Source organism: Pogoniulus pusillus, chromosome 10, assembly GCF_015220805.1.
Source record: "Pogoniulus pusillus isolate bPogPus1 chromosome 10, bPogPus1.pri, whole genome shotgun sequence".
Taxonomy (NCBI): Eukaryota; Metazoa; Chordata; class Aves; order Piciformes; family Lybiidae; genus Pogoniulus; species Pogoniulus pusillus.
In genome coordinates, this window is record NC_087273.1 from 1,288,895 (window position 1) to 1,302,845 (window position 13,951).

At 47.9% G+C, this 13,951-nt stretch overlaps 1 protein-coding gene across 1 annotated transcript in view; it reads right to left on the reverse strand.

The window, feature by feature from the left end:
• Positions 1–2,735: 2,735 nt before the first annotated feature.
• Positions 2,736–13,951, reverse strand: part of EDNRA (endothelin receptor type A) — a 30,613-nt gene continuing 19,397 nt past the window's right edge. Inside the window, exons 5-8 of the mRNA XM_064149452.1 lie at positions 10,598–10,750; positions 7,110–7,243; positions 5,552–5,660; positions 2,736–3,653 (exon numbers count right to left, since the gene is read on the reverse strand). Of these exons, the coding sequence (XP_064005522.1) occupies positions 3,513–3,653; positions 5,552–5,660; positions 7,110–7,243; positions 10,598–10,750 (537 nt within the window). The 3' untranslated portion in view covers positions 2,736–3,512. The remainder of the gene's footprint in view (positions 3,654–5,551; positions 5,661–7,109; positions 7,244–10,597; positions 10,751–13,951) is intronic.

Genomic DNA, 13,951 nt, shown 5'->3' on the forward strand with positions numbered 1-13,951 from the left:
GCAGAAGAGTCCAACCCCACCTGGCTACAGCCTCCCTTCAGGTAGTTGTAGAAAGCAGTGAGGTCTGTCCTGAGCCTCCTCTTCTGCAGGCTGCACACTCCCAGCTCCCTCACCCTCTCCTTACAGGGCTTGAATCATAGAATTCTAGAATCATAGAATCAACCAGGTTGGAAGAGACCTCCAAGGTCATCCAGTGCGACCTATAATTGGCTGAGTTCTCAGGGTAATGGACAGTGAAAAGTAATTAAGAGTGAAAATGTCTAGCAGGTCTTCATCAGACTTTGATTGCTAAAGATGAAAAGGTTTCTCTGTTGATGTTTTATCCAATTGTTATGCAGCCTACATTGCCATGGGCTTGGAGAGTATAGTTTTGGAAAAAATATTGGAGTATTTGTACAAGATGTAGTTGAAGCAGCATTTGGAATAGATTTTCAGCTCCCTAGTGAGCTAAAAATCGTTCTGGAATTGCATTGTTTGTTTATTTGGGTTGGTCAATCCTTTCCATTTTCCATCCTGGCACCCACTGAAGCAAATTGTTGCTAACACGTCTGGGACTGCTAAGCAGTTCTAGGCGCAGCGTGGCAAGTGGGGTTACGAAGGAGTGGGGAAGCAGCCTTGCTTGAGCTGAGGCATGCACTGCCTGTTCAGTTATTTGTAATCAATTTTGAGGCTCAACAGGGAAACAACCCTCCAGTTATCCAATAAATTAAGCACTGTGGAGCATTCTCAGACATTGGAATAGACATTCTTAGACATCAGAGCGGCAAAGAAGAGGCTGAGACCTCCCGAGACCTCATTTGTCACTGTTGGGCTCTGTCTGTCCTTCCACTGGCTGGAGGAGATGGAATGAGGACCACCAATTAGTTTTTGCAGGCTTTGATTACAATGTGAGCCTCTGCAAACGATTCTGAAGCATTCTGGGAGGCAGAGTGTCTCACATCTCATGTCTGCTGGACACATCACCCTCTTCTTCCCTTGAGTTGGAAAGTTTTGTACTTTGTCATGCTGCCACTAAGGTCACTCAGCTCTTTGGGGAGGAGGAAGATGATTTTTCCATCTAGGCTGGACCAGCTTAGACTATGATTTGTGTGTGCCTGTGCATATATCCCTGCCACATAGCAGAGCCAGCTCTTGGTTTGAAAGCAATAGGTGTTTGAAGTATTAATGCTGGAAGGAAAACTGTTAGCTTTTCATGACATGTGGTTGGTGTCAGTGCTGGTAAAGCCTAAGAAATCAATCTGCTTCAGGGGCTGAAACCTTTGCAGGTAGATGGTTTTATTTGTAGGAGTTTGCCTGTGCTGCTCACTGTCTCATGTAGACAGAAAAGACAATCGGATTATTGATTTGCTGGTACAGAATGAATCTGGGGGCTCATCTAACCAGCAGGCAAATAACAGAAGGGAGGAAGGCTCTTTTCCTGCCTTGAAGTAAAGAAGGGGCAGCGTACCTTGGTCATCTGCTCAGTGCATGTGTCAGGATGTCAGTGACGCAGTAATTCAGCCTGCTCAGAGGAAAGCATTGCAGCTCACTCACTGTGATTTGTGAGACAGTTGGAGGATGAGCTGTTTGGAATAAAACTCAGCCAAGCCCCACTCAGTACCATGCTCTCAGGCAGTCCTGCAGAGTGCTGCTGGCAGACTGGATTTAGGTTTGCAACAGAGGTGCACAAACTTCCACACGGAGAGAAAAACACACAGGAAAATAAATCCACCCATTTCAAGAACTTCTTTTTAATATGCTTTAGATGTGTGTGAATGTAAACATTTGGGAAACCCGTGCAGCAGAAGGCACTGTAGGCACTAGCACTTGGACCCGGGGAATCCAGACATGCAGGACAGTCTCTTTCCCTGGACTGGAACGGATGTTTACAAGTGAGTGGAGTTTTACTTGCTGCTCCTTAGCCCAGCACTAGGCCTGCTCTGACTGCCCCAGCAGAGCTGTGCTGAGACATCTTACACATGACACCGCACTACTGAGTTCCACTGCTCAACCAGAGGCGTACTGAAAGGTTTCAGAGCCAAAGATGGAATCATAGAATCACCTGGTTGGAAAAGACCTCTCGATGGTCTCTTCGGGTCCCTTGCAACCCCTCACATCCTGTGATCATCAGGTCCAACCATAACATCTGGCTGTGTACAACTGTTAGCCAGTTGCCAGGTGACCACACTGGATCAAAATAATCAGCCAATCAGTGGTTTACATGTATGCAGGCAGTGTTCTCTTTGCATTTCCATGGCATTTGTATGGTTCACAGTGCTGGTGATGTATCAAACCCCAGTAAACTCTTTGAGTGCTGGGAGAGGAAGACAAAGAGCTCTGTCAGCATAGGCACATCCAGCTGGTCTGGACTTTCCCAGCCCTGCATTCACTGTAACTTCATGTTGACAATGACTACGTAAGGCTGTGCAGGACTGTCATGATCAAACCACCTCCTCAGAACTCTTTGGGCAGCTTTCATAATCACACACAGAATTGTCAGGGTTGGATGGGACCTCACAGATCATCCAGTTCCAATCCCCCCAGCCATGGGCAGGGACACCTCGTGCTAGATTGGGTAGCTCAGAGCCACATCCAGCCTGGCCTTAATGTTTCACTGTGTTCCATTGACCCTCATTTCCACTTCAGTTTCACACAGCTATAGTCTAAGTAGATTAATAGATTCATATAGATTAAGAATTAACATGGCAGGTTAATTAAAAACACATTGGAAGGTGCCCCTCTGTGGGCATCTCTCATTTTTTTGCTGATATAGAATATGTTTATTATGCTTATTTTGTACAAAGCATTAGAATAAATAACACAGTATAGTACTGTATTATTAACACCTCTTTTCCCCCCCCTCCTTGGTATTAATCTGTGTTTAAGTGCCAATGTTGATGCTACTTTAAATGGTCTCCTCCTATTTTTGAGTACTGAAGTGCTACAAAAGTGAACTGCCCAAGTTAATGTCCTGACCCACTGTAGCGTAAGGAAATAAAATAACTGGTGTGGACCAAAATATTTTCCAAGGTAAAACCTGTAAAAACAACAACATGCAAAACATACTGGTGCTGTGTGGTCCATATCCACTGCACCAGTGACAGTTAAAGGACAAACAGGCAGAGAGAAAATGCAGTCACAGACAGATTCCATGTTGATATCTTCTGAGAGACTCCGGAGCCATTAATTTTAGGTGTTAATCAGGAAATATGGTTACATTGTACCAGTCACAGACACGGGGCAGTTGCTGCTTGGTTCAGAGAGCAAACCACCTGTGCAGTTCGAGTCAGTTCTTTGGTGTCCTGATCCCACCCATGTCACTGTCAGAGGCAGAGTTACCATCCAGTGCATCTCAGTTCACAGAACATCGCAGTTGCAATCAGTCAATCTGCTCAGCCACCTCTAGAATTAGGTACAAGGCTGCACATGTCTGAACTGATTATGGCACAGTCACTGGGCTTCCTGCTGAAACAGCTTGGATGTGACTTTTCCTTTCTTCTGGGATTCTGAAGTGCTACCAGAGCCCTCAGCTTTCAGTTTATGCTGTCTTTGTGGCTGCTTCGATCTGTGTTGTGATTGTTTAGTTCTTGATTTTTCCACTGAATGCTCGTTCCGTTCATGGGCACTGAGGTCACCAGACTTTTAGACTGGGAGCAGCAGCAGCAAAGGCAGGACTGGAAAGCAAAGAAAAAAAAGTACCACTAAAGAAACCATTCACACAAATCTATCAACTCTATGCAGATTGGCAACCCTGTTTTTCATTCAGAAATGAGCAGACAATTCTAGCTGGAGGCAGCAAATGTTTTATCCTAGGATATAAATAATTCTCGTGGTCAAATATCACAAACACAGAGAATCAGGCTCAGGCTGTGCCTCTTATCTAAGAAAAGCTTTCACAGGATCAGAAGGGGAAATATGTTTGACCAAGGTAAATAGACTGAGACCTGACTGAACATGATACATATTGTGTGAGTTGGGTTGTTGGCTTTTTCCTTCCATATCACTGGCCTCCATAGCTAGGGATCAGTATGCTGCTGAGCATGTAAGGGAAAAGAGAGAAGTCCCTCAGCCTCTGGCTTGGGTCTCTTCATATGTCTTGGAAGAAGACAACATTATTTAAGGGAAAGGGGCAGGGGATATACTGAGGTGGAGAATATTTCACAGTTAGGAACAGAGGGTCACTGAAGATCATACTCCTAGGTTCTGCACAGGCAGGCTCCTCTGAAAGGAGAAGAAAGGATTCTTCATCTCCCCTCCCTTCACAAAAACTAGTGCCTAATTCTTCCTTAGGGGGAAGAGTTAGGGCCTTGGTACTAGAAGGGAAAGGGAGAGCTATAATGAGTAGGTGGGAAGCATCAAATAATAGCTGAAAATTCCTTAGAGTTATTGGATGGTAATTTTATTTTGAAGGACAGTCTGGGACTGAGAGCTCGAAGTGAGCAGCTGGCCTTGATCTCAAAGCTCTCTTCCACCCTCAGCAGTTCTATGGTTCTTGGTTCTGCTGAGGAGCAGCCTGGCAGTACCCACTGCTACTTCTCCTTCTTAACCTGTTCTCAGACTTGAAAAGTTCAATGATAGAGTCCTGTTGTCCTTTCCCCCCCTTTTGCAGATAAGGCTATTTCAATCCTCCTTTCCCATGCCATTCCTTTCTTAACTCTCATTTTCTTAAAATGTGTTTCCATGTGTAGGAACTGGGAAAATGCAGGTAAAAGCCATAGTGCATATTTAAATGCCAAAGGCAACTCAGCTGCCTGCCTTGGTGTTCAAGCCTGAAAGGTTTACTCATTCATGGGATTGTTGAAGTGCAGGCAGCTTGGACTCCTGTGTTCTGTGTTCTTGGTCTTCATCTAGAGAGGCAAACTGGAGCACTGCCTGATGAGGAGAGGCTGAGGGACCTGGGGCTGCTTGGTCTGGAGAAGAGAAGACTGAGAGGGGATTTAATCAGTGTTCATAACTATCTGAGGGCTGGGGGTCAAGAGGAGGGGGACAGGCTCTGCTCACTGCTCCCTGGGATAGGACAAGAAGCAATGGATGGAAGCTGCAGCACAGCAGGTTCCAGCTCAACACAAGGGGAACTTCTTGACTGGAAGGGTCCCAGAGCACTGGCACAGGCTGCCCAGAGAAGTTGTGGAGTCTCCTTGTTTGGAGCCTTTCAAGGCCTGTCTGGATGTGTTCCTGTGTGACCTGAGCTAGATTGTGTGGTCCTGCTCTGGCAGGAGGATTGGACTCAATGATCTCTTTGTGTCCCTTCCAACCCCTGACATCCTGTGATCCAAATTCTGTTTCATGTACATGTCACACAGAGAGCACAGCACTTACAAGAGCATGTTTAGCTCAGCTTACATGTTTACATAGCAGTGCTGTGTCAACCTCATGTACTGGTTTAGCATGTCAGATAAAGGGGATGGTTGCACTTCCAGTTTGGAATGTGAGCTACATGTGCTGCTCGCTGGTAAACTACACAGGCTGGAATCTTTCATTCCTTTTCTCCCAACTGTTCAAACTAGGCAATAACAAAGAGCTTTAATGCAGTTCATTATCTGGGCATAAAATCATATTGAGAAGATCTTACCTGGAAACAATTTTTAAACTTCTTGCTCACAAAATACAGAGCTATTGGGTTTATGCAAGAGTTCATGGTGGCCAGGTTGATGCTGATATAATCCAGTGGCAGCAGGAAACTAGGCAGGAGAAGAGAAAGCAAAGCACTGAAACTGTTTGTATGCTGTGGAAGCATCCATGCTCTTTGTGGTTACAATCTCTTCTGTCACCACAGCAAGTCAGAATCATAGAATCAGTCAAAGTTGGAAGGGACCACAAAGATCAGCCAGTTACAGCCACCCTGCCATGCCCAGGGACACCCTACCCTAGATCAGGCTGGCCACAGCCTCATCCAGCCTGGCCTTAAACACCTCCAGGGATGGGGCCTCAACCACCTTCCTGGGCAACCCATTCCAGGCCCTCACCAATCTCATGCTGAAGAACTTCATCATGTCCAGGCTGAACCTACCCACCTCCAGCTTTGCTCCATTCCCCCCAGTCCTGTCACTAACTGAGAGCCTAAAAAGTCCCTCCCCAGCATTTCTGTAGGCCCCCTTCAGATCCTGGAAGGCCACAAGAAGGTCTCCTGGGAGCCTCCTCTTTTCCAGCCTGCACAGCCCCAACTCTTTCAGTCTGTGCTCACAGCAGAGCTGCTGCAGCCCTCTGAGCATCCTCCTGGCCCTTCTCTGGACACACTCCAGCATCTCCACACCCCTCTTGTAGTAGGTTCTCTCTTGCCTAACTCACAGGTGTACAAGACACCAAGCAGGTGTACAATAACCCATCTCAGACATCCATGATATCCAGAGGAATGGTTACAGACAGCACTGACTGAAACCATGCAAGCCCATCCTAACTGAATCCCCTGGAAATGGGTGCAGCTGGAAAGCCAGAACCACAGAATCACACAGCGTCAGGGGCTACAAGGGACCGCCAAAGCTCATCCAGTCCACCCCCCTGCCAGAGCAGGATCTCCTATACCAGATCACACAGGAATGTGTCCAGGCAGGTTCTGAATATCTCCAGAGAAGGAGGCTCCACGACCCTCCTGGGCAGTCTGTTCCTGTGCTCTGTCAACTTCACAGGGAAAAAAAATCCTCCTCATGTTTAAATGAAACCTGCTATGCCTCAGCTTCCACCATTGCCCCTTGTCCTGTCACTGGGCACCACCCAGCAGAGCCTGGCTCCAGCCTCCTGGCACTCACCCTGCACATCTTCATAAACATTGATGAGGTCACCTCTCAGTCTCCTTTTCTCCAAGCTAAAGAGCCCCAGCTGCCTCAGGCTCTCCTCATAAGAGAGGTGTTTCATTCCCTTTATCAGCTCTATGGCTCTGTACTGGACTCTTTCAAGCAGTTCTATGTCCCTCTTGAACTGGGGGGCCCAGAACTGGACACAGTACTCCAGATGCAGCCTCATCAGGGCACAGTAGAGGGCCAGAAGGGCCTCTCTTAACCTACTAAGCACATCCCTTCTGATACAAGAACACCAGAGTGACGTTCCTCTTGGAAGACCACAGTAACACTTCTCACACGACCTCCAGATGCCTGCCAGTCAGGAGAGAGAGAGACACAAGGGAAGTGCAGTACCTGAGCAGCTCACATCTGCCAGGGTCTCTTTCGTTGTAAACCATTTTCTTCAGTATCCGGCTGAGGTGGAGAGGGAACCAGCAGAGAGCAAAGATCACCACTAAGCAGAAAACTGTCTTTGCAACTTCTCGGCGCTGGGAAAAGAAGGAAAGACAACCATGACCCCGAGTCTCACTCCTGCTGCTTAAGTGGCTGCAGCACAGTGCTGTGGTCAGCAAGGAAACCTAGGTGAAGCACATCAGGATTCCCAAAGTGCAGCTTCCAGGCTACCTGATGCCCCTGAACTGTTTCCGTAGAGATCACAGAATGGTTTAGGTTGGAGGGGACTTCAAAGCTTATCCAGTTCCAACTCCCTGCCATTGGCAGGGACACCTCCCACTAGAACAGGTCGCTCAAGGCAACCAACCTGGCCTGGTCATCCAACCTGGCCTTGAACACCCCCAGGGAGGTTGTGGAGCACAGAAGCACCAAATGTGATCGATTCAGTGCTTCCATGCTCCACCACCTCCCTGGGCAACTGTGATGGTTTGGGTGTTACTCACCCCCCCACACTTTGGAAGTCACCCAGACTAGACTCAGCCAGCTCCAGAAATTGAATGAAGCTTATATTTACAGCTAGCACAATATACAAGCAGATATGTACAGTATATACATTTATATACAGAAATATACAAGGTAATACACAAACACAAATCCCCTCCCAGAAACCTGAGTCCCCAGGAGGGGCTCCCAACCACCCTTCCACCTTCTCCCACCTCTCTCAACCTTACCTCAGTCCCAAGGAAGAATGGAAGTCTGGCCAGGGGGTTAGGAAGCAAAATGGATTAATTAGAGAGATGGCAGAGAGGCTACAGAGAAGTGCAGCTCAGGCAGTGCCCCAAGATGAAGTGCCTTATCCATGTCTGGATTCTTGTTTTGATACATCTCAGAAAGCCTATGAGTGAAGTAGACATCACCCTTGTTTGTCTCTCACAGCCTGTAATCTAGTTCTTCTCACCAAAACATTCTAGCTAGCTTCAAACTAGCACAGCAACATGTGCCAGGCTCTCACCACCCTCACTGCAAAGAACCCTTTCCTAACATCTAGTTTGAATCTCCCCTCTGCCAGTTTAAACCCATTCCCCCTTGTCCTGTCATTACAAGACCTTCTCAATAGTCCCTCCCCAGCCTTCCTGTAGGTCCCTTTACAGATACTGGAAGGCCACTATAAGGTCTCTTATTCCTCCACATTGGATTAGTTCCTGGCAATTCCTTAGATAAACTCCCTTTCTTCAGAAATGTGCAACTAACTCAGACCAACTCCCTCTAGAAGTGATACTTAACACTGGCTGGACTGGAGATGCAAAAGGCCACGCATCTGCTAACTCAGAGAACAGATTCTCTTTCTATCTGGAAGTAAACATTTGCCCCACAACATTTTATCCTCCCCTGGTTTTCATCAAACTGTCACTGTTCTAACAAATACTGCATTTCATCCTCTACTTAGCAAGAAACTGATTAGTTGGCTTTTGGGGTGGTAATGCCTTCTGTGGAAGCACTGGCACGAGACCAAAACCCTAAGTAATACTGGGTTGTGGTCTTCAGTCTGACAACCAGAGGAGTTTTACTGTACAGCCAGCACTGGATTCTGCACAGCCTGCTGTGCTGGTCATCTACCACTGCTGAAGATCAAGTCAGACATCATAGAGTCATAGAATCAACCAGGTTGGAAGAGACCTCCAAGCTCATCCAGTCCAACCTAGCACCCAGCCCTAGCCAATCAACCAGACCATGGCAAGAAAAGTGGGAACTGAGATCACACTTCCTCGATAAAGCACATTCCTGAGGTGGGGCAATCTGCAAACCTAAGGCCCCCAAATCAGTTGGCAGCAAAAGCTCCCTTCAGCCACATAGCCAATCAGGATGTCAAACTGTCTCTGATCTGTTCTTGCCTGTTTAGCGTGCAGCATGGACAGAAGGATACTGCAGAGGAGGGTTAGTCTGCTAGGTGGTCCTTGTGATGTTGATGTTCTTAAGTAAATAGTTCCTCTTCAAAGGAGACTCCAGGAATGTCTGCACTACAGCTTAATCTCATCATACTTAGGCAGGAAGTAATTTCAGTGCAATGGATATTTTATGTGGCTCTAGAGATTTACAGATGCTTTGGTGGGTTTTTGACAGTGCATACCAGGGGTGTTTGGTAGGCATAGGATAAAGAGAAGCATACCAAGGGGTAAGAATAACCTCTTCTGGAAGTGCCACTGCACTGTGGCAGTAACAAGCACTGCAAGGCTCTGTCATTAAAAAGTCAAACGTGTGGACACAATCCATCTTGTTAGGCTTTGATTACGACTGTTGTTGTTTCCTCTTTCTTGTAATAGCAGTCTTTATCTAAGTGCAAAAAGGATCATGTCTAGAAATTCATGTGGAGAGGGCTGGAGGGAGGGAAGGAAAGGAGAAATAAGGGCAAAAGGCAACAGTTCAAATGACAGGCATTTGTAAATCATGCCATAAAGTCATCCTCCAGCACCCAGGCTGAGGAGCTTGCTGGGCCCTGCGCAGCAGGACGGAAAAGCTGGAGGGTGGATTCCCCCACCCTCTACATAGCATTCCAGCTCTAAGGGGTGGGGTAGTGCATGGCCCTAGACAGACTGCTTCAGAGGCCCTGGAGCTTGATGAGGGGAAAAAGTGAAGGATCTGGACAAGGAGAGGATTTTGCAGTCTGCCCTGCTCTGGAATGACCCAGCAGAGGAGGAACCTCTGAGAGAACTCTGTTGGGTAGGGGACTTGCTTTAGGGATTCACATCAGTGGCTGTGGAATTTGAAAGGAAGAGTGGGACTTGAGGGGCTGATGTTAACAGAGGGGGAAAGCTGCAGATTGTTTTTCACATTGCAGTTTGGAATCAAACATCAGACAGTGCTGCGGGAACCACGAGGGGAGGTCTGACGGTTGTCTGAGGGGCTTTGCTCTGTGATCACTTGTTTGTGCTGGTCTCCTCTTGCCCTGTTCAAAGCAGCTGCTGCAGCGCTACTGCAAACAGTGCAAGAGCCCTGGGAAAAAAACCCAACCCCACTCTGCTCTACACCAGGTTATTCCACAACTGCTTTTTATGCCAAACTGAAAGCTGCATATCAAAGTGTGCCCAAAGTAGAGAAGGACCTGTGGAGTCCTATCTTTATGACTAAAAGGAAACACGGCTTTGGCAAGTCTTTGTAGCTACATTTCAAAGCATTTAGCTAGCAGTGGTGGGAGGTTAAAGAGCAGGGAAGCACAACAGTCATGAATACCTAAGGAAAGGCAGAAGCTGGCTACTTTCCTGAGCGTGCTGTCTTCAAAGCCTCCTTGCACTATGGCTCACTCTGTTCGGAGTTGCACTTACAGTCATCAGTAACCCACGTCCTTACTTTCTGTTTCAGTCATCTGCTGGTTTTAAGTGCACTGTGAAACATTTCTAAGGTAACCCAAAGAGAGAAGAGTGTCTTCAGGCATTGCTGCTCTTAATGTTTACCTGCTTAAGGTGTTCACTGAGAGCAATTCTCAGGTTGCTGTTTCTTCTGTTCAACATTTCGCAGGTCATTAGCGTGTAAAAGATGGCAGTGCAGGCCAGAGGCATGCAGAAGTAGAAACCAAACAGCCACCAGTCTTTTGCATCCTTGTAAAACTGGAGGAGGGAGGGAAAAAAAGAGAGAGATGTTTCTTATGATTCAATGCAATGCACCACAGAACAGCCTTGCAAAGGGCAATGACACAAATTGATGAAGTTTTCTTACAGTGGATCTGTTTTGGACCAATGTGGAGAATGAGGGCTCCAGGGAGGCCTTACAGCAGCATTCCAGTACCTGAAAGGGGCCTGCAGGATAGCTGGGAAGGGACTTCATGGAATCGTAGAATCAAACAGATTGGAAGAGACCTCCAGGCTCATCCAGGCCAAGCTAGCGCCCAGCCCTAGACAATCATCCAGCCCATGGCACTAAGTGTCGCAGCCAGGCTATTCTTGAACACCTCCATGGATGGTGACTCCACCACCTCCCTGGGCAGCCCATTCCAATGCCAATCACTCTCTCTGACAACAACTTCCTCCTAACATCCAGCCTAGACCTGCCTGACACAACTTGAGACTGTGTCCTCTTGTTCTGTTGCTCCTTGCCTGGGAGAAGAGCCCAACCCCAGCTGGCTACAGCCTCCCTTCAGGTAGATGCAGACAGCAATGAGCTCTGCCCTGAGCCTCCTCTTCTGCAGGCTGCACACCCCCAGCTCCCTCAGCCTCTCCTCACAGGGCTGTGCTCCAGGCCCCTCACCAGCTTTGTTGCCCTTCTCTGGACACCTTCCAGCACCTCAACATCTCTCTTGAATTGAGAAGCCCAGAACTGGACACAGCACTCAAGGTGTGGCCTGAGCAGTGCTGAGTCTGGGGGCAGAATAAGCTCCTTTTGCAAGGCCTTGCAGTGAGAGGACAAGAGGGAACAGCTGTAAGCTTGAGGCTGTCAGACTGAGCCTGGAGATTAAGAAGAAATTCTTTACAGTGAGAGTGGTCAGACACTGGCACAGGTTGCCCAGGGAGGTCGTGGAAGTGTTCAAGGCTGGGCTGGATGAGGCCTTGAGCAACCCATGCTGATGGAAGGTGTCCCTGCCTACGGCAGGAGGTTGACACTAGATGATCTTTAAAGGTCCCTTCCAACCCATTCTGTGGATCTGTGAATCAGGACAGTGTGACCATTTGGTTTTCCTTGCAGAGTCACAGAATCAGAAGCACAGAAGCAGTCAGGGTTGGGAGGGAACACAAGGATCCTCTAGTTCTTATAGCTGCCTATAGCTTTGTTGCAGTCTGGCTTGGGAAGGAGTTAAGGTGGTTTTGGTTGTGTTTTCTGAGGAGTTACACTCATCCATGCAGGCTGGAATCCACTTGCATGAAAAAGCCAGGCCAAGATGTAGGCAGTGTCAGCTGCAGATAAGAATCCTTACTAAAAGCCTGTCTCGGGAAATGGCTTTTACCTCCATGGCTTCTGTCCTGAGGCCAAAAAAGGAAAACTCAGAATGTCTTGTGAGTCTAATCACCTTGGGCTATCAGGGCATAGATTGGGAGTTGGTTTGCTTAGGTACTGGGCAGATAGGAGCCACTTCAGCAGTGTCTGTCTGATACAGGCAAAGCTTAAGTGGGGTGAGTGGCTTCTAGTGGTACAGTTACTGTTAACCCTTTGCCTTTCATACACCATTTGCCTTTGTGACAGCACACAAAGGGCCATAATAAAGCAGCAGTATTTGGCTGTGGCATTTTAAGCTATGGTTTAAGTGAATACATTTATGTACTACACTGAAACCTACACTTGACAAAACACTTTAAATTACTCTCTTCTGTAGATGACTCTCTCAGAGTCAAGAAAAGATTGTACCTTGGGGGTTTTAACTTGTATGCTCAGCCAAAAGTGTGCCCTGAAATAGGACATTTTAAATGCTTCCTGTCTCTGGGCTCTTAGTCACTGAGATGGATGTGTGCAAAAGGCAACCTTCTTTCTCACAATCTCTCCCCAAGCTTGTTTATTCCTGGCGGATGTGCTCTTGTAACATCACAGTTCCCACACCAAAATGCTAATAGCTGAGGCTTAGATGAAGCCTGCTTGGCAAAGCCCAACTTCTGACATCTTGTTTATATTTCAAAGCCAGGAGTACTAAACTTTGAATGATGAAGACAAAAACCAAAATGCACTGAATTGACCAGCATTTAATCATGTTCATTTAACAATCCACTTGAGTTACACTAGAAAATTGATTTGCTGAGGAAAAGGGAATGCTTTGGATTTCTCCCTCTGCCCTAAAGCAGCTGCTTACAGAACTTGCAGATGTAGAGGCTGCTGCTGGTATCTAGACCACAGCCTCACCTCGTGGAACATTTGGAATCATAGAATCAAACAGGTTGGAAGAGATCTCCAAGCTCCTCCAGTCCAACCTAGCACCCAGCCCTGGCCAGTCAACCAGACCATGGCACTAAGTGCCCCAGCCAGGCTTGGCTTCAACACCTCCAGGGACGGCGACTCCACCACCTCCCTGGGCAGCCCATTCCAATGCCAATCACTCTCTCTGACAACAACTTCCTCCTAACAGCCAGCCTAGACCTCCCTGGCACAACTTCAGACTGTGTCCCCTCCTTCTGTTGCTGCTTGCCTGGCAGCAGAGACCAACCCCACCTGGCTACAGCCTCCCTTCAGGTAGTTGTAGAGAGCAATGAGGTCTGTCCTGAGCCTCCTCTTCTGCAGGCTGCACACCCCCAGCTTCCTCAGCCTCTCCTCACAGGGCTGTGCTCCAGGCCCCTCACCAGCCTTGCTGCCCTTCTGTGGGCACATTCAAGCACCTCAACATCTCTCTGGAACTGAGGAGCCCACAACTGGACACAGCACTCAAGGTGTGGCCTGACCAGTGCTGAGCACAGGGACAGAAGAACCTCCCTTGTCCTGCTGCCCACACTGCTCCTGAGCCAGCCCAGGATGCCATTGGCTCTGCTGCCCACCTGGGCACACTGCTGCCTCCTCTTCAGCTACTCTCTCCCAGCATCCCCAGGTCCCTCTCTGCCTGGCTGCTCTCAGCCACTCTGCAGCCTGTAGTGCTGCTTGGGGTTGTTGTGGCCAAACTGCAGAACCCTGCACTTAGCTTGCTTCCTTCTCCTCCTCTCCCTCATCTCGGTGTGAGGAGGGGTTGTGGCCTGCTGCAGACTTGCACTTTTCTTTGGGGCCAGAATTCCCCCCTCTGCCAGCACAAGCCCAGAAAACAATATGCCTCATGTTTAAAGAGGCTGTGCTGAGGGGAAACTGAATACCACTCCTGCTGCAGAGGAAAGCATTGCAAATACATGAAAACAATTAACTTTTTC